The sequence below is a fragment of the Caenorhabditis remanei genome, chromosome I (genome assembly GCF_010183535.1).
Source record: "Caenorhabditis remanei strain PX506 chromosome I, whole genome shotgun sequence".
Classification (NCBI taxonomy): Eukaryota; Metazoa; Nematoda; class Chromadorea; order Rhabditida; family Rhabditidae; genus Caenorhabditis; species Caenorhabditis remanei.
Genome location: NC_071328.1, coordinates 12,705,340 through 12,727,433, shown reverse-complemented (window position 1 = coordinate 12,727,433; position 22,094 = coordinate 12,705,340). Strand labels below are relative to the sequence as shown.

General features: G+C 36.5%; 3 protein-coding genes across 3 annotated transcripts; all 3 read right to left on the bottom strand.

The window, feature by feature from the left end:
• Positions 1–1,096: 1,096 nt before the first annotated feature.
• Positions 1,097–2,304, bottom strand: GCK72_002860 (uncharacterized protein; the record flags this gene model as incomplete). Its single annotated transcript, XM_053723653.1, has 6 exons — positions 1,097–1,237; positions 1,426–1,523; positions 1,702–1,822; positions 1,870–1,968; positions 2,075–2,178; positions 2,226–2,304. 6 exons carry the CDS (start codon positions 2,302–2,304, stop codon positions 1,097–1,099), a joined length of 642 nt encoding a protein of 213 aa, XP_053592298.1.
• Positions 2,305–10,648: 8,344 nt separating this feature from the next.
• On the bottom strand, positions 10,649–11,236 carry GCK72_002859 (uncharacterized protein; the record flags this gene model as incomplete). The annotated part of the gene is made up of 1 exon (XM_053723652.1): positions 10,649–11,236. The coding sequence occupies one exon, from the start codon at positions 11,234–11,236 to the stop codon at positions 10,649–10,651; it is 588 nt and encodes a 195-aa protein (XP_053592297.1).
• A 9,549-nt stretch (positions 11,237–20,785) lies between these two features.
• GCK72_002858 (uncharacterized protein) lies at positions 20,786–21,296 on the bottom strand (the record flags this gene model as incomplete). The annotated part of the gene is made up of 3 exons (XM_003106380.2): positions 20,786–20,978; positions 21,025–21,191; positions 21,240–21,296. 3 exons carry the CDS (start codon positions 21,294–21,296, stop codon positions 20,786–20,788), a joined length of 417 nt encoding a protein of 138 aa, XP_003106428.2.
• Positions 21,297–22,094: the final 798 nt, after the last annotated feature.

Here is a 22,094-nt window from a genome sequence, read left to right as displayed (position 1 = left end):
GAATCTCTAATATCTAGCGTCACATATTTGGGCTAAAACAAATGTGAAGTCGACGAGTCTTTGTTGTCATTGAGTTTCTGTCAAATTTCTCAAAGCACGCTAAATCAAGTTTATCTGGCCATCCAATTATCGAAAACTAACCTTATTCAACTTTTGTAGCAATTTTTCTGATGACACTTCTGAGAAAACTGATGCCTCTTCTGAAAATATTGATGCCCCCTATGAGAACTTCGACGACCCCTCTGAGAATAAGGGCCAATGTCCCCCATGAGCATATGAGAAATGACCCCTAAGAGTATCAGTGAAATGCCCCCTAAGATTTAGTGACCCCTCTGAATGAATGCTCCCTATGAGCACGATGCCCCCTGTCCCAATGCCCCTGGGAGTATGGGCCGTCTCTCGCCGATTCTATCTGGTTTGAGGTGGGGCGCGGTTCTAACTTAAATTCTCGACTAATACTGTATTTGAATTATCTGTTCGTGTTTGTATCAAATCGTCGGATCACAGACTCATTTTCCCCCAACTGTTGTCAATCCCCCAATTCTTTCTGATTCATTTCCCATTGGTTCATTTCCCCCTTTTATTACACTTATTATTTGATTGCTCAATAAGCTTATACTCATATTTACCACTGAACTCAAAGTTGAGTAATTTTTTCTCAGGTTGGAAACACTTTCTGTCTAGAAACCTGGGTTAGACATTTTAAGCTGGAATGTGCTATTTGGAATTCTGAAACCGCGCTCTACTGACGCCACAATGGGGATGAAGCTCATTAGCTCATCGCTCTATTTGTTCCCAACGCGTCGTCCCTACTTTTCCTCTACCCGAGTACTAAGTTGCAGCCTCGCTCCACTAGACTTGGCACTAAATTTTAAAATTTGCTGAACGCTTGATAAGCAGCTTTAGTCATCCAGCATTCTTAGCCAGTTTTGACTTTGCAGAGCTAAGAACATCAAATTTCAAATTTCAAAAAAATAAAAATAAAATACTTTATTACATCATATTTCAACAATACCAGCTGGAACAGTAGTTTTAGACGGTATCCAGTTTGTGAGCTGAAAAAACCTTAATTCAAAAAACAAGATTCGATTCCAAACTAACAGAAGTCGGCGCAAACCGCAGCGACAAACCGTACGTAAGTGCGTTGTACGACGGTTGGTCTCCAATAATTCATTTCCCACGGAGAATATTTCGTGTTATGAAAGCATACGGAGTCTTGATAATCGAGTCCCCGAAGCTGAAATTGGTAAAATTTATTATTTATTCCAAATTAGCTCAAGCATTGCTATCAGATAAAAACAAGGACGGTCCTAGTTCATTTTTGTTCAGTTTTCGTGTTTTTGGCAGAGTACAGTGAAACTATCACAGACTGAGAAGATACATATAAAGACGCGATTTCCAAAGTTTTATGAGAATGGAACTCACTTCAGCTGGCAAGGTGTCTTTGTCCCGACCACCGAGAAATGTTAGACGCGTGAGCCCATCCGAACAAAAACGTGTCTTTTGACACCCGTCTGCTCCTACTGTAATATTGGATTGACTAAATCTGTAATATTTCAAAGTGGTCTGGTAATAATCCGTGTTTCCCAGATAGTCTGCTCCATTAGAATTGTCAAGTTCAACGTGTGTACAGGGACATATTGCTGAAATTATGCGTAGTAATTAATTGTTAAGTTCATATTTGTCTGGGTTTGCGCTCACTTTTCTTAACACATACACCATTGAGTTGGCTAAACTGCTTAAGCTCCCCACTATTAGTAGTGACTAGCCATTTCTGAGGTGGATAAGGGTTGCAGAACCCTTCTGCGGGGTATTCACCAAACTGTAGATAATTAACAGTTCAGATAACTCCTGACTCAGACCACTCACGAATTCTTCATTGACATTGCCTGTATCAAATACAAACAACTTGTAGTCTTCTTCACAATACATCGACACCGAACAATCATCGATTTTCAGTTCTGGTGCCTTAAAAGTAGAAAGTTGATGTTCAAAGATCAGAAGGGCCCCAAAAAATCGCTAAAACCGAGAAATAGCAGTGTCTCCCTCAATCTCTAAAAGTTTAAGGTCTCACCTTAATAATACTTGTCGTCACATTATAAAAATATATGTTTCCTTCTTGAACGTTTTTGAAAATATTTGAACTGTCCAGTTTCTGAGCTTTACAAGCGCAGGCTGCTGGAAATTTGAACAGAAAAAATATACGTATATAGAGATGAACTAACGTGGAACGGAGTATTGAATCACCAAACACGCATTGGAAACGCTGAAAACTGATAAGAGGAAGAATAGAAACGGCTTCATTGCATGAGGTAAACAGTACTGAATGAAATGAAAAATGGAGAAGTGTTCGAGATTAGATGCTAATTGTTTTGTGGTGAATTCATTAAATATGCTAAAATAGTGAATATGAATAATTTTTCGAACAGTTGGTTGATTTTCTAAACTCTAGCAGACTAAACTCTAGCGAATGAGTTTTATAATGATTTCTTATTTACAGAAACATGTAGAACTTGAAACCAGTTGTATCGTTCGTTGCAAGATCTCATTGCTCCACCTAATGGGAAACACTCCAGTTATTATTCCTGGAGGAAAGGAAACAACTGAGGCCAAGATTGAGGCTCTTCTAAATGCAAACGTTGCTAAATGCAAACGTTACTGAGAGCCCGGCTAAGCTCGAAGTTGCCATGCAAAAAGTTTTGCTTAAATAGAATATTCCTGCCGTTTAATAATTTAATTCTCTCTTTTCTTATTAGCAAATAAATTTTCTTACAACAACAATCCGTCGCAAACGAGAGAGTACCTGCGAGAGTTTTTTTCTGGCGCAAAACAGATTTCCACTATTTTTAATCTATTTTCACAAGTTTTAATATTTTTTGCCAATTTCTAAGAGAAAAATATCAAAAAAATATCAAAAATGATGAAAACCAAAAAAAAAACTCTGCGTCTCTCACCGATACTCTCTCGTTCGCGGTGGGGCGCAGTTGTGAAGTCAAAATTTCAGTCAAAAATATCTATTTTTCCATTTTTTGCTAAAATACCCAAAAATCTGCCAAAGTTCAGTGATACCTAGTTTGGGAGATTTGGGAATACTCGATAATTGTTGAGAAAATTGCTGAAAATGAGCAAAAACCACTTGAAAATTTCAAGACTTAAAATGCTCTGGAAATGACTAAAAATGCTCTGGAAATCTTTAAATTCGGCTGAAAATACCCAAAAATTCAACCGAACTTCAGTTATACCTATGGCACCAGTGTTCGCGTTCAAACCATAAGAGGAGTTGACAATCTAAACAAAAATGGTCAAAGCTTTACACGTCATCTATCATGAGTGTCGAGATCTTGGCTCTTTCGAATGGTGTGAAAATCTTGCTGATCAGACCGAAACTGACAAAGTTATTAAAAAAACCCATTTTTGAGTTGGCTAAAACTTTTACACCTTCTTATTTAATGTCGGAAACGGACCAAACATCGAAAAAATCAGATATGGTTTTTTTGAATTCTCGATGAGTGTTCTCAGAGCTTCGTCGATATTCAGTTGACGTCCTTCATAGTTACCTAAGCAGTCTGGTGTTCCATCTGGGATTAAATTTGATTTTTCGGAGTCTTGTTGACTTCGGGGCCCTTCTAGATTAAAAAGTCCTGTTTTTAGGAACTTTAACTATAATTTTGTTGATTTCTAACCCGGGAGGATTCAAACCCGCGTCTACTGAAGAAAACCTCAGCCCGGGTATTATAGACTACTACATCCTTTTCTAGCATACTTGTCAAATGAGGGGCCGGGCCTGAAAAGATTCGGCCCGGGCCGGGCCGGGCCGCCCCGTCTCGTCAGGGATATGGGATTTTTGAGAAAAATTTTCAATTTTTTTTTTCAATTTTCAATTTTTCATTAAAAAAATTGACATAAAGACACTCATATTATTCTATGAGAAAAGTCTGAGTTCATCTTAGTACACCTTTAATCAAATTTGAAAAAAAATTGAAAAAAAAATTGAAAAAAAAATTCCCTCCAAAAAGACGGGCCTGAAGGGCCGGGCCGGGCCTGACGTTTTGAAAAAAAAGCCCGGCCCGGCCCTTGACAAGTATGTTTTTTAGCTACTGTCATACAAAACTTACGTTTTCCCTGACCCCTATTATTATTCCCACTGTTATAGATCGAGGAAATAGCAGATGTCTTTCTCCAACGTAGACATGTCAACTAATTTACACATTGTCTCTCTTGGTATATTGTTTTGGACACGTTTCTTCACGTATTACCATCTGCCTTTTTATCTCTTTGAGAAATCGGTCCGAACGGGTGACTTTGGGGGAAACTTGGAACCTTGAACGGTAGGATAAGAGGGCCCACCTGTCCTTCCCCCCAGATGACTATCGTCACCTGTCACCCAACTTCACTTTCGTTTGAATATTCACGTTTTTGCTTGACCTCATCAATCTCTTTCCTGCTTTTTCCGTGGGCTTTCCCAAGACAACATAAAATAGATAGTCACCTGCCTATTGTCTCATTACTGTTAACACAAACCACCTGCTCACTTATCTCCATGGGAAATCACTTATCCAATTAGACCAACAGATGGCTGTTTTCTACTAGACTCCGCCCACTGACCCCCCAGTCTCCTCATCTCATCTTCTTGGCTCAGTCGTCCACCATTTTCCCGTACTATATGGTGACTCTTCTATCTTCTCTTTTCTGGCAATCTTTGAAATCTCCACGGAACCATGATTGATCTCGTACTTATATTCCCTGTTTGCTTACTTCGTTTATGAATTAATGTTTTCTTTTTCAGTGGTGAACCACAGCGCATGAAGAGCAACAGTCGTGATAGATGAGGAACGGTCGAGTGCAACAAACGGTGGACAAGAAAGCAATGGATCGAGACAAATCAAATGACGATCAATTTGATAGACGTGAGTTATAAACCACAGAAGTAAAATACTTCATCGCTTAGAAATCGAAAAATTAGAAAAAAAAATTTAGAAATCCATAAATTTATGATGGAAATTTCCAAAAACAGGGTACTTTTTATGAAATTAACTTCCCCCACCATTCTTATCTGTGTCGGTACCGGATAGACTCGTCGATCAGAGGATGTAGTAGTCTATAATACCCGGGCTGAGGTTTTCTTCAGTAGACGCGGGTTTGAATCCTCCCGGGTTAGAAATCAACAAAATTATAATTAAAATTCCTAAAAACAGGACTTTTTTAATCTAGAAATCAATAAAATTATTATTGAAATTCCAAAAAAACAAGACTTTTTTAATCTAGAAATCAATAAAATTGTAATTAAAATTCCAAAAAAACAAGACTTTTTTAATCTAGAAATCAATAAAATTATTATTGAAATTCTTAAAATCAGGGTACTTTTTATGAAATTAACTTCCCCACCATTCTTATCTGTGTCGGTACCGGATAGACTCGTCGATCAGAGGATGTAGTAGTCTATAATACCCGGGCTGAAGGTTACTTCAGTAGACGCGGGTTTGAATCCTCCCGGGTTAGAAATCAACAAAATTACAATTAAAATTCCTAAAAACAGGACTTTTTTAATCTAGAAATCAACAAAATTATAATTAAAATTCCTAAAAACAGGACTTTTTTAATCTAGAAATCCATAAAATTATTATTAAAATTCCTAAAAACAGGACTTTTTTAATCTAGAAATCAACAAAATTATAATTAAAATTCCAAAAAAACAGGACTTTTTTAATCTAGAAATCAACAAAATTATTATTAAAATTCCAAAAAAACAAGACTTTTTAATCTAGAAATCAATAAAATTATTATTGAAATTCTTAAAATCAGGGTACTTTTTATGAAATTAACTTCCCCCACCATTCTTATCTGTGTCGGTACCGGATAGACTCGTCGATCAGAGGATGTAGTAGTCTATAATACCTGGGCTGAAGGTTACTTCAGTAGACGCGGGTTTGAATCCTCCCGGGTTAGAAATCAACAAAATTATAATTAAAATTCCTAAAAACAGGACTTTTTTAATCTAGAAATCAACAAAATTATAATTAAAATTCCTAAAAACAGGACTTTTTTAATCTAGAAATCAATAAAATTATTATTGAAATTCTTAAAATCAGGGTACTTTTTATGAAATTAACTTCCCCCACCATTCTTATCTGTGTCGGTACCGGATAGACTCGTCGATCAGAGGATGTAGTAGTCTATAATACCTGGGCTGAAGGTTACTTCAGTAGACGCGGGTTTGAATCCTCCCGGGTTAGAAATCAACAAAATTATAATTAAAATTCCTAAAAACAGGACTTTTTTAATCTAGAAATCAACAAAATTATAATTAAAATTCCTAAAAACAGGACTTTTTTAATCTAGAAATCAATAAAATTATTATTGAAATTCCAAAAAACAGGGTACTTTTTATGAAATTAACTTCCCCCACCATTCTTATCTGTGTCGGTACCGGATAGACTCGTCGATCAGAGGATGTAGTAGTCTATAATACCTGGGCTGAAGGTTACTTCAGTAGACGCGGGTTTGAATCCTCCCGGGTTAGAAATCAACAAAATTATAATTAAAATTCCTAAAAACAGGACTTTTTTAATCTAGAAATCAACAAAATTATAATTAAAATTCCTAAAAACAGGACTTTTTTAATCTAGAAATCAATAAAATTATTATTGAAATTCTTAAAATCAGGGTACTTTTTATGAAATTAACTTCCCCCACCATTCTTATCTGTGTCGGTACCGGATAGACTCGTCGATCAGAGGATGTAGTAGTCTATAATACCTGGGCTGAAGGTTACTTCAGTAGACGCGGGTTTGAATCCTCCCGGGTTAGAAATCAACAAAATTATAATTAAAATTTCTAAAAACAGGACTTTTTTAATCTAGAAATCAATAAAATTGTAATTAAAATTCCAAAAAAACAGGACTTTTTTAATCTAGAAATCAATAAAATTATTATTGAAATTCTTAAAATCAGGGTACTTTTTATGAAATTAACTTCCCCCACCATTCTTATCTGTGTCGGTACCGGATAGACTCGTCGATCAGAGGATGTAGTAGTCTATAATACCCGGGCTGAAGGTTACTTCAGTAGACGCGGGTTTGAATCCTCCCGGGTTAGAAATCAACAAAATTATAATTAAAATTTCTAAAAACAGGACTTTTTTAATCTAGAAATCAACAAAATTATAATTAAAATTCCTAAAAACAGGACTTTTTTAATCTAGAAATCAATAAAATTATTATTGAAATTCTTAAAATCAGGGTACTTTTTATGAAATTAACTTCCCCCACCATTCTTATCTGTGTCGGTACCGGATAGACTCGTCGATCAGAGGATGTAGTAGTCTATAATACCTGGGCTGAAGGTTACTTCAGTAGACGCGGGTTTGAATCCTCCCGGGTTAGAAATCAACAAAATTATAATTAAAATTTCTAAAAACAGGACTTTTTTAATCTAGAAATCAATAAAATTGTAATTAAAATTCCAAAAAAACAGGACTTTTTTAATCTAGAAATCAACAAAATTGTAATTAAAATTCCAAAAAAACAGGACTTTTTTAATCTAGAAATCAATAAAATTATTATTGAAATTCCAAAAAACAGGGTACTTTTTATGAAATTAACTTCCCCCACCATTCTTATCTGTGTCGGTACCGGATAGACTCGTCGATCAGAGGATGTAGTAGTCTATAATACCTGGGCTGAAGGTTACTTCAGTAGACGCGGGTTTGAATCCTCCCGGGTTAGAAATCAACAAAATTATAATTAAAATTTCTAAAAACAGGACTTTTTTAATCTAGAAATCAATAAAATTGTAATTAAAATTCCAAAAAAACAGGACTTTTTTAATCTAGCAATCAACAAAATTATTATTGAAATTCCAAAAATCAGGACTTTTTAAATCTAGAAATCAACAAAATTATAATTAAAATTCCAAAAAAAACAGGACTTTTTTAATCTAGAAATCCATAAAATTATTATTGAAATTCCAAAAATCAGGGTACTTTTTATGAAATTAACTTCCCCCACCATTCTTATCTGTGTCGGTACCGGATAGACTCGTCGATCAGAGGATGTAGTAGTCTATAATACCCGGGCTGAAGATTACTTCAGTAGACGCGCGTTTGAATCCTCCCGGGTTAGAAATCAACAAAATTGTAATTAAAATTCCAAAAAAAACAGGACTTTTTTAATCTAGAAATCCATAAAATTATTATTGAAATTCCAAAAATCAGGGTACTTTTTATGAAATTAACTTCCCCCACCATTTTTATCTGTGTCGGTACCGGATAGACTCGTCGATCAGAGGATGTAGTAGTCTATAATACCCGGGCTGAAGGTTACTTCAGTAGACGCGGGTTTGAATCCTCCCGGGTTAGAAATCAACAAAATTATAATTAAAATTCCTAAAAACAGGACTTTTTTAATCTAGAAATCCATAAAATTATTATTGAAATTCCAAAAATCAGGGTACTTTTTATGAAATTAACTTCCCCCACCATTTTTATCTGTGTCGGTACCGGATAGACTCGTCGATCAGAGGATGTAGTAGTCTATAATACCTGGGCTGAGGTTTTCTTCAGTAGACGCGGGTTTGAATCCTCCCGTATTTCCTCGGCGGCCTTTGAACTGGAAAACGGGCCAATGGAAATGGATTTCAAGACGTTCGCCACCGATTTGATCGCAGCTCGCAGAAGGGAGGAGGTCAGGGCGAGGTCATCGCCACGACTACTTCAAGCCAGCGACGTCGCGAAGATTATCGAAACAAACCTCAGTAGTATACAGAGGCAGTTAGAAGTGAAAATAAAGCACAGGGGGCGGGGCTTAGCAAGCTCCGCCCCCTGTGCTTTATTTTCACTTCTAACTGCCTCTGTGAGAATACTTTAATCATCCCATCATATCAGAAAGTGATTAGCTGATAAATTTAAAACTTACTGATAAGAGTGTGATAAGAGTGATTATACATGAATGAGGATGCCTTGGGATCAGAGTATGGTGGGTTAAATAATGCAATGATAAGGTGATTACTGATAAGGTGATTACTGATAAAATGATAACTGACACGGTGATTACGGTAAACTGGTTATCAAAACTACATTAAATTTCGAAAAAAGTGATTACTGATAAAGTGATAACTGATAAGGTGATAACTGATATGATGACAACCGCTAGGTGATTACTCTACTTTTCAAATTGAGGCATAACTGATATGATTTAAAAAAGAAAAAAATCGAGAGCGAAAAAAAAACCGCAGCTCGCTAGGCTGCATAATGACAAGAATGAGCTAATTTTGAAAATCAGACTATTATGTACTCTATTTTTTTCTCTAAACTCTCTTCTCTCTCACTGAAACCAGGTCATTGACTTTTTGACACACCATCCCTCCCTCTTTTCACATAGAAACCCAGTTTTGAATTTTAATTGAATTTATTTTCAAAAAGTTTTAATAACATAAAAATGAAATTTGAATAAAATCATTATTCATTTTGTTCTGTCGATGTTGATTGATGTGTAGTTGATGTTGGTTGATTTGGTTTTTTCCCGTTCAAAGGTTGACATTCTAGATATGATGGACAAAGTTCATGTTCTATCAGATGGTAAAATACTACTTTCTTTACCCCTGTTGAATATCTAAAATTTCTGATTCATCCACCCAAGAGTCAAACTCTGCAGAGTGTCCTTCCCAACGAACTTTTACTTGTTTTTTACCCTTGAATTTTCTATGACCCACAATTTTTTCAATTCTATAAACTTGATCTTGTTCATAAAAAACCCGAGTCATTTCATGATAATAAAACTTTCCATCTATAACTTCTCCATTTTCATCAGCCAAAGTATACGTTACAGGATCTGTTGGAAAAATATGAGTAATAACAAATACCTCCTGAGTCCATCGTTCCTCGTATCCCTTGTCAAATGTCCCTTGTTTCGCATAAATTCGTACATGATCTCCAATGTTATATTTTCGTCTCACACGTCTTCCCCTCCGCCGAAAAGAGAAATCTCCATTCTTCACATCGATAGGCGCCTTTTTGATTGATCGGTTTACGGAGCGATTTATGCCATCGACCACTTTTGACAAGACGTCAACATACCGCCAATTGTATTTAGATGTCATAAATTTGGCAAGTCTAGATTTGAGAGTGTGATTGGCACGTTCGGCCATTGCACATTTTATCTCACTCTTAGGTGTACAGTGTCGAATAGAGAGAGAATCAAAGTAGTTTTTGACGTGAACATTGTAAAATTCTTTTCCAAAATCACTGTACACATAAATTGGGGGGATTTGAACTTTGAAATTATTTTTTCCAAAGCCACGACAACTTCTTCTCCCTTTTTAGACTTTAGAGGCTCCACGTAAAACATGCGTGAGTACACGTCAACACAGACTAGTAAAAATGTTACACCGTCATTGTACTTTTTATGACGGGAGACATCTGCTAGATCGATTTGAATAGAGTTTTCAATGCCAGAGGATGTTGTCTCCAATCTAGGAAATTTGGATCGAACAGGAAAATGTTTAGTGTATGCCTCAATATTTTCTAATACTTCTTCCACTCGGCGTCTTGTAATCCCTCTATGTTTTACAAATTGATGAATTGCATTGACGGATGAAAATGCACAGGGGTTTTTTGGGTTCAAATAAGCGTCTTTAATTACTTGTTCAGACATTATCTCCACAAACGAATAGTCAGCCTATTTGTACCTTTTCCTTTTCTGAATATTGGGATCGCCGGTAGTCTTGCTGGTTTTATTCGTGGTTTTACTGGTACGATGTATTGCTGCCCTGTCGTTTGTTTTACAGTCTGGCGAGTGATAGGTTTTGTTGCTATCGGGGAAGAAAGAGGTGTGTCAGTAGATGGTTGTTCTGGTGTTGGAATTGCAGGTGATAGCGTAGTGCTCATATCAGAATCGCTTTCGTCTTCATATGATGTATAACTTTTTTGAGTATCATCCATTTCCGCAATGTTTCCCTCATCATAATATTTTTCATCTACTGGTGGTTTTGCTTCAGACATTTGTTTCAAGTTGGGGGTTTTCTCATAATTCTTCACGAGCTCGTCAAAGGTCTTTAAGACATTTCTGTCAATTATACGCAAGTGTGGTAAATTTTTCACTCGATATAATAAATCTTGAAAGAATTGACGTTTAGAATCAACATCTAAAGTCTTATCATTCAATATTTCATCAAGTAGACGACGCGGAGGGTCCAGAGGATTGTGGCCATCAATTTCAATTAGACGGTATCTTTTCATCATTTTAGCTTAGTTGCAATCAGCGCTGGAATGATAATACTTTCTAATTCTGATTTCTTGAGCTTAAATAGCAAATTTCGAGCGACATCAACATCTCGACATTTTGAAATTCGAGCTAAAAGGCCAATTTTTGGTTTCAAAGTAGCCAATTCAACTTTTCCCAAGGGCACAAATTTTGTTTTCATCAAGTTTGCAATAATTTCCACTAAAATTGAAACTTCCTTGTCGGTAGCAATAGCAATAAGACTTCTTTTTTTCAAAACTTTGTTCAAAAAATCAAGATGGATAATTAAACGTTCAGCCATTTTAGAAACATGCATTATAAAGCTATTTATATACTATTGGGAACTCGTGTAAAAAATCTTCCATTATTCTAAAACAAGGGTCCGCATTGGGATCATTGTTTATCATCATTGCGTTGTAAGGTTTACTCATGACTGATTGATATGCTTTCAGTGCTCCCCTCCACGTTTCTCCAAATTGTTGAATTAGTAAACTTTTAATTTGTGAAGCATCAGAGAGATTTCGCATTAGAATTAAATATGTAGAGTTATTTCTCGTAGTCGGAGGGAGAGCAAACGCAGACTGTACGAGGTTAAAAATTGCACAATTGTAGTGGTGAGCGTAGACGCAGAATAAATCATTTAAAAGATGAAGAGATTTCTTATCTCTCGCAAAAATATTCATCAAATCATCCATCACAATAATGTTGTTTTTGAAACGATGTTGTTTCAAAAATTCAACATCTGGTATACCTTCAATGCAAGTAATTTGTGGCAAATGTTTTGGTATTCCATCATTGTCAACACCATAAAACCAAAAAATGTTATCGATATTTGTAGAAAAACTCGAGTCTAAATTTTCCAAAATTTTTCGCACTAGACTAGTTTTTCCAGACTGAGTAGCACCAATAACTGTGGTTTGGGAGGGGAAAGCGAAATTGAAAAGGCGTCATCTTAGTTTTTTGATCAAACATGGGCAGATGGTAATGAAAATTGTGATTGTGAAGACGATATTTATAGTGATGATGGATGGGAAGGTTCCTTGATCGTGGTCAATCGAATGAGTGTTGTTTTCTGAGGAGGACGTAAACGGGCTCCACATTTTTCAAGCATTAGAATGATTAGTGAACCAAATATAAAAAATGTCAGGTATTTTATACTAGAATCTGGCCGAGTATATTCAAAATCTGGCGCTGCAAAAATGGGTAACCTGGTGTATAATTTGGGGTTTACACTTGTCAACACTGAATCATTATGAACAATTGTTCCATTTGTAAAAAGTATTGTCAACAATCCGCTTACGACGTTAAAATCCTGTAAATTTTCTACCCTCCAACTAGGATTTGAGTCTCCGGCTTCTAATTTATAAATATACGGGTCTCTCCATAGATAAATTTGACGGTGTACATGGTCAAAAGTGAACAAGTCTGAATAAATGTCCAAAAGATGTGTCTCATTTCTAGTAATTTTTAACAAACGTCCAAAACAGTGCATTAAAAGTTCTTGATCTCCAATCACATCAAATGTACAATTTTTATTGATTTTATAAGTCTGGGACCTGTTATCGACAAGTGTGTTTTCAAACTGATGGAAATGCACAAGTTTAGGTTTACCAAACATATTGTACCCTTCAAAGTGTCCAAAAAAGTTTGTCTCTATCGGTACATTGAATAAATCAAATTCAATAGATGGTTCAGTTTTTGTGAAAATTGAGACACATGTGACGAGTGGGAGAAAAAGTAAAAACATCATTTTAAAAAATTAACGAGTTGCGATGCCTTTTATAGTGTATAAAAGGCCAAGAATTGACTGAAATTCCAAAATGGAAGACTTTTATTTAACATTACCTTCTTCTACGGAAACTCCATCTTTTTCAAACACACTTTCGGTTTATACCACTAGACTACCTCAAGTTTTAAACTTGGAAAAGGACAAATGGGTGGTAGGTGCAACTGACATAATTTACCCATATTCTTACAAAAATGTTAACAAAGTTTTAAAATGTTACATTCATTTCAAAGATGCACGTCAACCAGTTTATTTCAATTTCCCTGCAAATCAGTACAAGACGGTAGATCAAGTTTTGTCAGTTTTGAATGGTAATCCACGAAAAAGAAGAAATGTAACAGATGCAGGACATGCTGAGGCACTTGTAGGGGCTCTCACAGGTGGAAGCACCCCAGATAAAAGTCCTGGGAAGGATTCTACAAATTCTGATAAGGTTTCACATGATGAGGTACTTGTAGGAGCTCTCACAGGTGGTAGCGCCCCAGATAAAAGTCCTGAGAAGGATTCTGAAGCGAGTTCTGATAACACTTCACATGATGAGGTACTTGTAGGAACTCTCAAAAGTGGCAAGCAAGGTCCTGAAAATACAGATGCTCAAACCCAAGATTCTACAAGTGAACCAAAAACGAGTTCTGGAAATTCTGAAGATACTGATAAGCCACTTGTAAAAGCTCTCGAAGGTGGCAAACAAGGTTCTGAAGATGGTCCTGAGAGGGATTCTGATAACACTTCTGATGCGAATTCACTTGTAAAGGCTCTTAAAGGAGGTCAAACAGATTCCGAGATACTTGCATTCCTCCTCACGTTTATCTTGCTAACAATATGGGAATTGGAAGAACGAGATCAAATAGTTGAAGTGCTTAAGAACGGAGAGACAGATGGTGCGAAAGAAATTGAAGATGTTGTGAAAGAAACGGTCGAGACAAAAGAGGATGGAAATGACGTTTTGAAAAAAATACTTGAAAAACATTTGGTCGAGTTGGAAAAACTACATGGTGTAGATTCGAGTCTTCAAGAAGCAATTCGGAAAATGGCGGATAATCAAACGACCTTCCTAGAAACATTTCAAAATGTCAATAACCCAAACACTTTGAATAGTATTGTGAGTAAAATGTCTGACGATCAATCTGCATTCTTGAAAGCACTATCTGAAAAGGAAGATTCGTCGGTGGTAAAAAAAGCAATTGATGCATTGAAAAGTCAATTGATTAACAACTCGAAATATGAATACAAAAAACTGATTGGAGCCATTGAGGAAGCTAGACTAGATGAATTGACTAGCCTACGAAATGCAATGAAGCCAAAAAATGTCCCTTTTATTGGAAATTTAATTAATTTTAAAGTGGAAAATGATGTTTTGAAGGTTCAATTTAAAGATCCCAATGTTTTGTTCATTGAATTTGATAAGGAATGTGCATATTTCTTAGGTTTTCACAATTGTATTGTGAAAAATAACGAAACAGCTTCTAGTAGTATTGACTTTTTTGGTAATATCAGTACATTGTATGTATATTGTGATGTTGTGGATCAAACTATTGTTGGAAACTCTAAAAGTTCTCTTCTAACTGTAATCCCGTGTAAAGGAAAGTATGGCGAAATGGTGCAACATACATTCCCAGTCCCTCGTTATCTACCTTTGATGAACGGGACCATTGATTCTATCAAAGTCCAAATACTTTCTGAATTTGGTGACCGGATTCATTTTAATTGGGGTAGTACTATCATAACATTACATTTTCGAAAAATTGCCTAGTTTATTTAAATAAAATAATTATATGCATCTCTTAGATAATTGACAATAAACAAATCATCGTTGACCATCTTGATAAAAATCTCACACAGAGTCTCGAATCGCACCCCTCTCGACATCATCGCCTGTATGAAGACACAATACCCGCCACATGTGACAGCCGATAAACTTTGATGACGAATCGGGTTTTGAATAACGCGAGGGAAAAGTCGTAGAAATCTTTGAATATAAACATTTGGAGGTTCTGCGAGAGAACAAAAGAAGAAACATGTGTTTCCGTTTGCGAAAATACTCTGCCAGTGACGTCCAGGTTCATTTGAAGGGTCAGTATTGACAATGAAGCCAAATTTTTTGAAACGAGGTCGTTTCTTTGGTAGTTTGTCCGCCATTACAGTACCCTTGTACCATTTTTTGCTAAATCGATCGTTGAAGAGGATTTGATCAATTTCGTAGCTCCACATTTTGCTATAAATAGACGTATTTTCGTTCTATTTTATACATGGCGCCTGTACCTATAGATTTGTCCAAAATTGATTTCAAACGATTAATTCGAAAAAATGTACCCGGAAACGGACCTTTCCTAGGGTTTCGCTACCAAAGAGGAGGTCAAAGAGGTTCCGGTTTAGGCGGAATCTTGACAAGTGCAATAAGTGCTCTTCCTTCATTTCTAAATTCATTCCTAGGACAACAACTGACTCATTCTGGAAACCAGGTGATTAATGATATTGCTTCTGGTGAATCTCCAATCTCTAGTTTGAAAAAACGTGGTAGAGCTGTCATAAAAAATGTGACAGGGCTCGGACCTCGGAAACGTATAAAAGCAAATGTCAAAGTCCTTAAACCCCCCTTTGTCAAGAGTAGACGAACAAAATTTCTAAATGCTTAGTAGACTCGACGCTAAATCCCAAGATGCAATTATTGACGATCTTGATTTCACTACAATGCCTGCAACCCAAACTGCAGTTCTTTCAAGTCGGAACAAAATCATTCGTAAGTTTTGATTCCTATTTTCCAAATCATTTATATCTTTTACAGCTTTGCACAATGCCTTTTTGAAAAATGGACCCTGGGAATTTATTTTAACTGGAAACTCTCGTAGTTATTTAAACCTGAAAAAGACTTGGATGGTTTTTACTTTCAAAATTACTGATGCTGCTGGAAAACCGGTAACTGATTGGGTGAAAGACGGAAAGAAAATGCAAGTAGCTGCCAATATTTCAATAGATTTGACTAATCAACCACGTGTCTTGCTAAACAACTGTAACATGAAATTGACAGCTTATCCGAATTCAGACGAGTTTTTGATTGACAATTATGAAGACTCTGGTGTAAAGTACAAATTTGAAATTGAAGAAGTTTATTGTATTGTTAACGAAATGGATCTAGCTGATGGATTGGCTAATGAAATGGAAACTGCTCTTATGGAGCATAAACTTTTTCAGTATCCATTAATTAGTCCTCAAGTAAGATCCTTTTTTATCGAATCAAGTCGATTGGATTCGCCTGCAACGACCTTGTACACTAGCAAAATGCCTCGACGGATATTCATGGGACTAGTTTCTGGGGAAGCATATAATGGCCACTATAATAAATCACCATTCAATTTCCAACCGTTCGACCTTAGAGATGTTCACATTGATTATTGTGGTGTTACTCTTCCTGGTAGACCAATGAACTTGGATTTTGGAAACGGAAAGTGTGTAGAACCATATTTAATGCTACAAGAAGCTCTCGGTCATACGCGTAACAACACTAGTTGTAATTCGATCAGTTTTGATCAATTTAAATCTAAAGGCTTCACGATATTTAGTTTTGAACTAAGTCCTGTGCCTCAAGATACCAACCTTTTTGATCTAGTCAGGCCGACAAATTTATCAATTCGCCTAAATTTTAACAAACCCACCCCTTCTGGTGGCATTTATTGTATTGTTTATGCAGAATTTGATCAGATTATTGGTCTAGACTACCAGAGAAATCCAATTATTGATACTGTTGTATAGGTTATTTTTAATAAAATGATTTATTTGAAAAATTAATAAATGGAAAAAAACAGAACATGTGTCATTTAAGAGTTGAGGGTGATTCCAATCATTCGCCGAGCTAATTTTTCAACTTTTTTGGAGAGTTCATTCTTGAAGTTTAAATCTTTAACATATCCATGTTTTTTTCCTAGATCGGTAATTTGTTTTGACACAGATATCAATGCATCCCATCTCTCCTTCTTTTCCAACTGTTGTCGTTCTTGTATTTCTTCATCTGTCTCTGCCTCAATGTGATGAACCAAATCGATTGGATACAAACTGCCTTCATCCTTTTTGATATAAACATATGGCCCTGATGGGTGGTTGGATTGGACTGCCCATTCTCGTTTTAAGTAGCTGGCTATCTTTACTAATAATATTCAACAGATTCCGTGTGTCCGTTTATGTGTTGCACGTCATAACTCACTTCGTACTGGACCGATTTTAATGAAACCTGGATAGATAGATAGGAAATTGCGCTTAGATGATGCCCGAACTTTTAGTTTTTCAAAAATATCAAATTTGACGTCTTCTGGAGACGATGTCGATTTCAACAGTAGAAAGCGTTCAGAAAAGGTGTGTCCCGACAGGGTGGTAGAAAGCACAAAGTATCAACCTGATACTACTGACTCGGCGTTTCTTGACTGCATTCTCGAGAACGCCCCGGCCGCGCGTATTTGGTGCACAGGTAGTTGGCGTGCGGACCGCATGCGGATTCAGTTCTATTTTCCGCCCGTATAGAGTCCGCGGCGGAATTATGGCCCGCTACGGACTGTAGATGGACGCAGTGTGGACTTCGGGAAAAGAGGAGGAAGTGGGCGGCAGGCGTCCGCGCGCGGACTCAGCGCGGACCGTATATGGATTGGCGAAATAGTCCGTATGGACTGGCCGCGGCGGCCGCTTGCAGCAGCTCTTCCGAAGCTCTCGGACTCCTCTCGGATAATGATAATTTTATTATCATTTACGGAGTTTTAACGTTTCTTTCCCTATTTTTCGAAAGTTTCGCCTTTCTTTATGTTTTTTATATTGAAATTTCTTTTAATTAATTTTTTTCGTGAAAAATTCTCGCATTTAACTGTGAATGATGGAAAATTTAGTATGTTTTCAGTCAGTCCGTTGGCCCCAAAAAGAGAAGAAGCGGCGATAGCTGAAATGGAACCAATTCTTCGATTTCCTCAAAGGTTTGTGATAGTATTCAACATTCTCTATTCAAAATAAATTTTTTCAGTGAGGAAATTCGATAAAATTGGCCGGAACTCCTTCTCAAACATGACATCTGTATTTGTTCGGAGGAGGAACCCTTTTTCGAAAGTAAGTTAACTGAATAAATATTTTTTATTCCGCAATTAATTGATTTTTTTCAGAAATACAAAGGGAAAAACGGAAATCAACGACTGAATATTGCTTCTACGACAATTGGATTTCGATTGATTTCAAGGACACGACTGGCGGACAAACTTGTGATTTCTATGTCTAATTTGCTATGTTTTCATCTTATTTTCATTATTTTCAATGTTCCTTTTTATCTTTCTTTAAATAAAATAGTAATTTTATCACTAATCTTCCTTGTTAAATGACGATCTCAACCGGGAAACAAAAGTAGGGAAGGGGCTGGCGGTGGGAGGGAGAGGAGCAACTTTTTCGGCGCGCGGACTCGAAACGGGCCGTATATGACGCACACATATCGTCCTTAGCTACTTCTTTTTGAGTCCGGCGCGGACGCGTATATGGTCCGTATTTCGTCGCTGGCCAACTACCTGTGTGTAGCGGTCTACGCAGATGACTCTCACCCACGGGGTAGTGAGTTCGTTCCCTCCAGGTCGGAAATTTCTTTTTGGTTTTTTGTTTTGAAAAGAACATAGACAGCCAATATATGAAAGTTGTATATAACTTTTACAGTAAAGATTTCGTAGATCAAAAGGGTCAAGTAACTATCTGCACCAATCTTTTGTCACTGTTCCCACCGCTACGATTCTATCATAATGGGTGATTGAGTTGCAACTTTGACGGTGTTCAAAAATTAGAATTCCACAAAAACCGTGTCAGAAGCTGATGGCAGCTTACAATAAGAGTTTTGTCCGCAGCTTTATATCAAAAACTCAAAAAATACTGTAAGTGCATTTTTTGAAGAAGAGAATATGAAATCCGAATTTCTAAAAGGGAATTGACTTTCCGTGTGCCTTGAGAATTCTCTATAAATTCGCACCCCGATTGTTTCGAATTTGCTCTTCTGAATGATAATAATCAAAGAATGCAAAACTCCCGAAAAAATAATACTACTAAAGAAGTAATGGTGATTTGTAAATAAGGAACTTTGTTGTGGCACGGTTACCTTCAAAAATTTAAACGCTAGGCTGAGGATTCATTAAAAAATTATCATAGTGTGCCATATTTAGAGGACGGAGGCGGCATCGCCGCTAATCAGTCCAAAATCGAAAATTGATATTTCAATTATCCCTTCCTGTCCGAAAAAAAGCAAAGTTACCAAATTTCTGTTCTTTCTGAAAGACTCTTTTAAAATAGTTCCGGTCAATTTAGGATAAAAATCACTGAGAACATTTGTGAGTTCCTATTAGAAAAATAGGGATTATGTTACGGAACGGACTGCTCAGAGTCAACAAAAACTACTTATAAAAGAAGAAGAATTTCATACAATATAAAAAGTAAAAGAGAAAGGAACCGGGAAACCCTTTTTTCTCTGTTACGTATCATAAGGTTCGGGGTTAGCATTAGATCGCGCCTGATCAATGACGTTTTCAGCGACCCTATGGGTTTGTTGAAACTTATAGTTTTATTTTGCCAAACGAGGAGGGAGGAGGGAGGCGGCATCGCCGCCGATCAGTAAAAAAAATTGATATCTGAATTATTACTCGCTTTTTAGGGAGGTTCAAAAACCGCTCATTCTAAATACCATATTCCATAAGGATAGAAAAAGTCATTGAGAGATTTCACAATTGTGCTCTGCCGGAACGGACTGCTCAACTAACGAAATTACCAACAAGATGTTGAAATAAATGGAAGAATGCTACTCAAGTAGTGATGGTGGTTTGTGAATAAGCAACTTTGTCGTTGATCGGCTACCTAAAAAAATGAATTCTAGGATGAGAGTTTGTTAAAACACCGTCTTAGTCAGGCATATTCCGAGAAGGGAGGCGGCATCGAGCCGATCAGTCAAAAACTTCAGGAAGAGTACTTTGAATCCGAATCCATTTTTTGAAGATGTGAATAGAAAAGTCTTCAAGTTCTTGAACTTTAGTAAAAACATATGGTCTTAGTCTGCCATATTCCGAGAAGGAGAGGCGGCATCGCCGCCGATCAGGCAAAAAATAAAAACTCATATCGGTATGATCTCTCGCCTTTTGGGGAGGGGAGAGAGAAGAGTTATCAAGTTCACGTTCTTTTGTAAGACTGTTTCGAAATAAGAAAAACATAGGAAGAAAGTTCAAATTCGAAAATTCAAAAACAGATCATTCTCAATTCCATATTCTATCAGGATAGAAAAAGTCATTGAGAAAGTTTGTAGAATTTGAGTCTGAAAAGGAGAGATTTTATAATTGTGCTTTGTCGGAACCAACTGCTCAGCTAAGAAGCGCCGCAGGCGCTGTAAAACTGAGAAGGGTGGTGTAGGGAAGGAGGTTTAGTCGCCGTTAGGCGACGTAAACCGACTGGTACTCACTAAATGACCGTTTGACCACCAATACTCGTGTTTGGGGCTGAAAATAGTTTTAGAGAAAAAATAATCATTATGAAGTTTACTTTCTTGAAATCTGTGGAACTCCATAAATGGTACAGCGACGATGCCGAATTCGTAGATGAATACTTCCGACAAAATCATCCAGAATTTGGTTGAGAATATCATCGGATAAAGATTTCCAATTGGGAAAGTTTTGGTCAAGGAAAGACTCAAAACGGGAAATCATAATGAGGTTTTGTTCATTTATTCAAGTTTATATACATAATTTAGGCTCCGCCCACAACTAGAAAAGAGCTATTAATCAATGTCCGAGTTTATTGAAGGGTTTTGAATACGAACTGCACACACTTCTATTGGGTGGTAACGACCTAGAACATCCGCTATTACTGGAGAGAATGGAAATGTTAGGGTGTAGCCATAGTCTTCCAGATACACTTCTGCTACACTTCTTCTATTATTTGACATTCTTGTATACGTTGCAATGTAATCGCTGTAAATCGAAAAGTTGACGTAATTCAAAAAAAAAGACAACTCACTGTATTATAATCGGTAGTGGAACGGTTTCGTAAGTTATTGTATCCCATACATGCAAAATTTTAGGCTGATTCAAAAACGACGTATACTTCTCAGTGATGGACGGACTCAAGTTTTCCAAATGATGCCCATTATGAGTTATAGCATCTTTGAGAAAAAAGTCAATTTCCTGAAATTACAAAGAATAATAATGAAACTATATTGGAAATAAACGCACATCGTCTTCACATGGAGGGAGCCAAAACGGTGAACGCGGTATACGAAAACGCGACATAATGACCGGAGGGACGATTTCCGTACTTTTATAGTGAAAAAGGATTTTTGATTAATGGGATTGAAAAATTTGGAAATATGAAAAAAAAACAGTAAAATAGGAATAATCAGGGTTGAAAATAAAATATCCGTTGCCGGAAAATGTTCACACATGGAATGAACCTTGAAATACACAAGAACATGATTAAAGGAGGATGTGTCAAAGGAAAAGTTGACTTTTGAAAAAAAAAGTCAATGACCTGGTTTCAGTGAGAGAGAAGAGAGTTTAGAGAAAAATAAGGGTACATAATAGTCTGATTTTCAAAATTAGCTCATTCTTGTCATTATGCAGCCTAGCGAGCTGCGGTTTTTTTTTCGCTCTCGATTTTTTTCTTTTTTAAATCATATTAGTTATCCCCCAATTTGGAAAGTAGAGTAATCACCTAGCGGTTGTCATCATATCAGTTATCACCTTATCAGTTATCACTTTGTCACTAATCACTTTTTTCACCTTATCAGTTATCACTTTATCACTTTTTTGGAAATTTGAGGAATGTAGTTTTGATAACCGCGTTACCGTAATCACTGTATCACTAGTTATCACCTTATCAGTTATCACTTTATCAGTAATCACTTTTTGGGGAATTTGAGCAATGTAGTCCTGGTAATCCCATTACCGTAATCATCTTATAACTAGTTATCACCTTATCAGTTATCACTTTATCAGTAATCACTTTTTTCGGGAATTTGAGCAATGTAGTTCTGATAACTACTTTACCGTAATCATGGTATCAGTTATCATTTTATCAGTAATCACCTT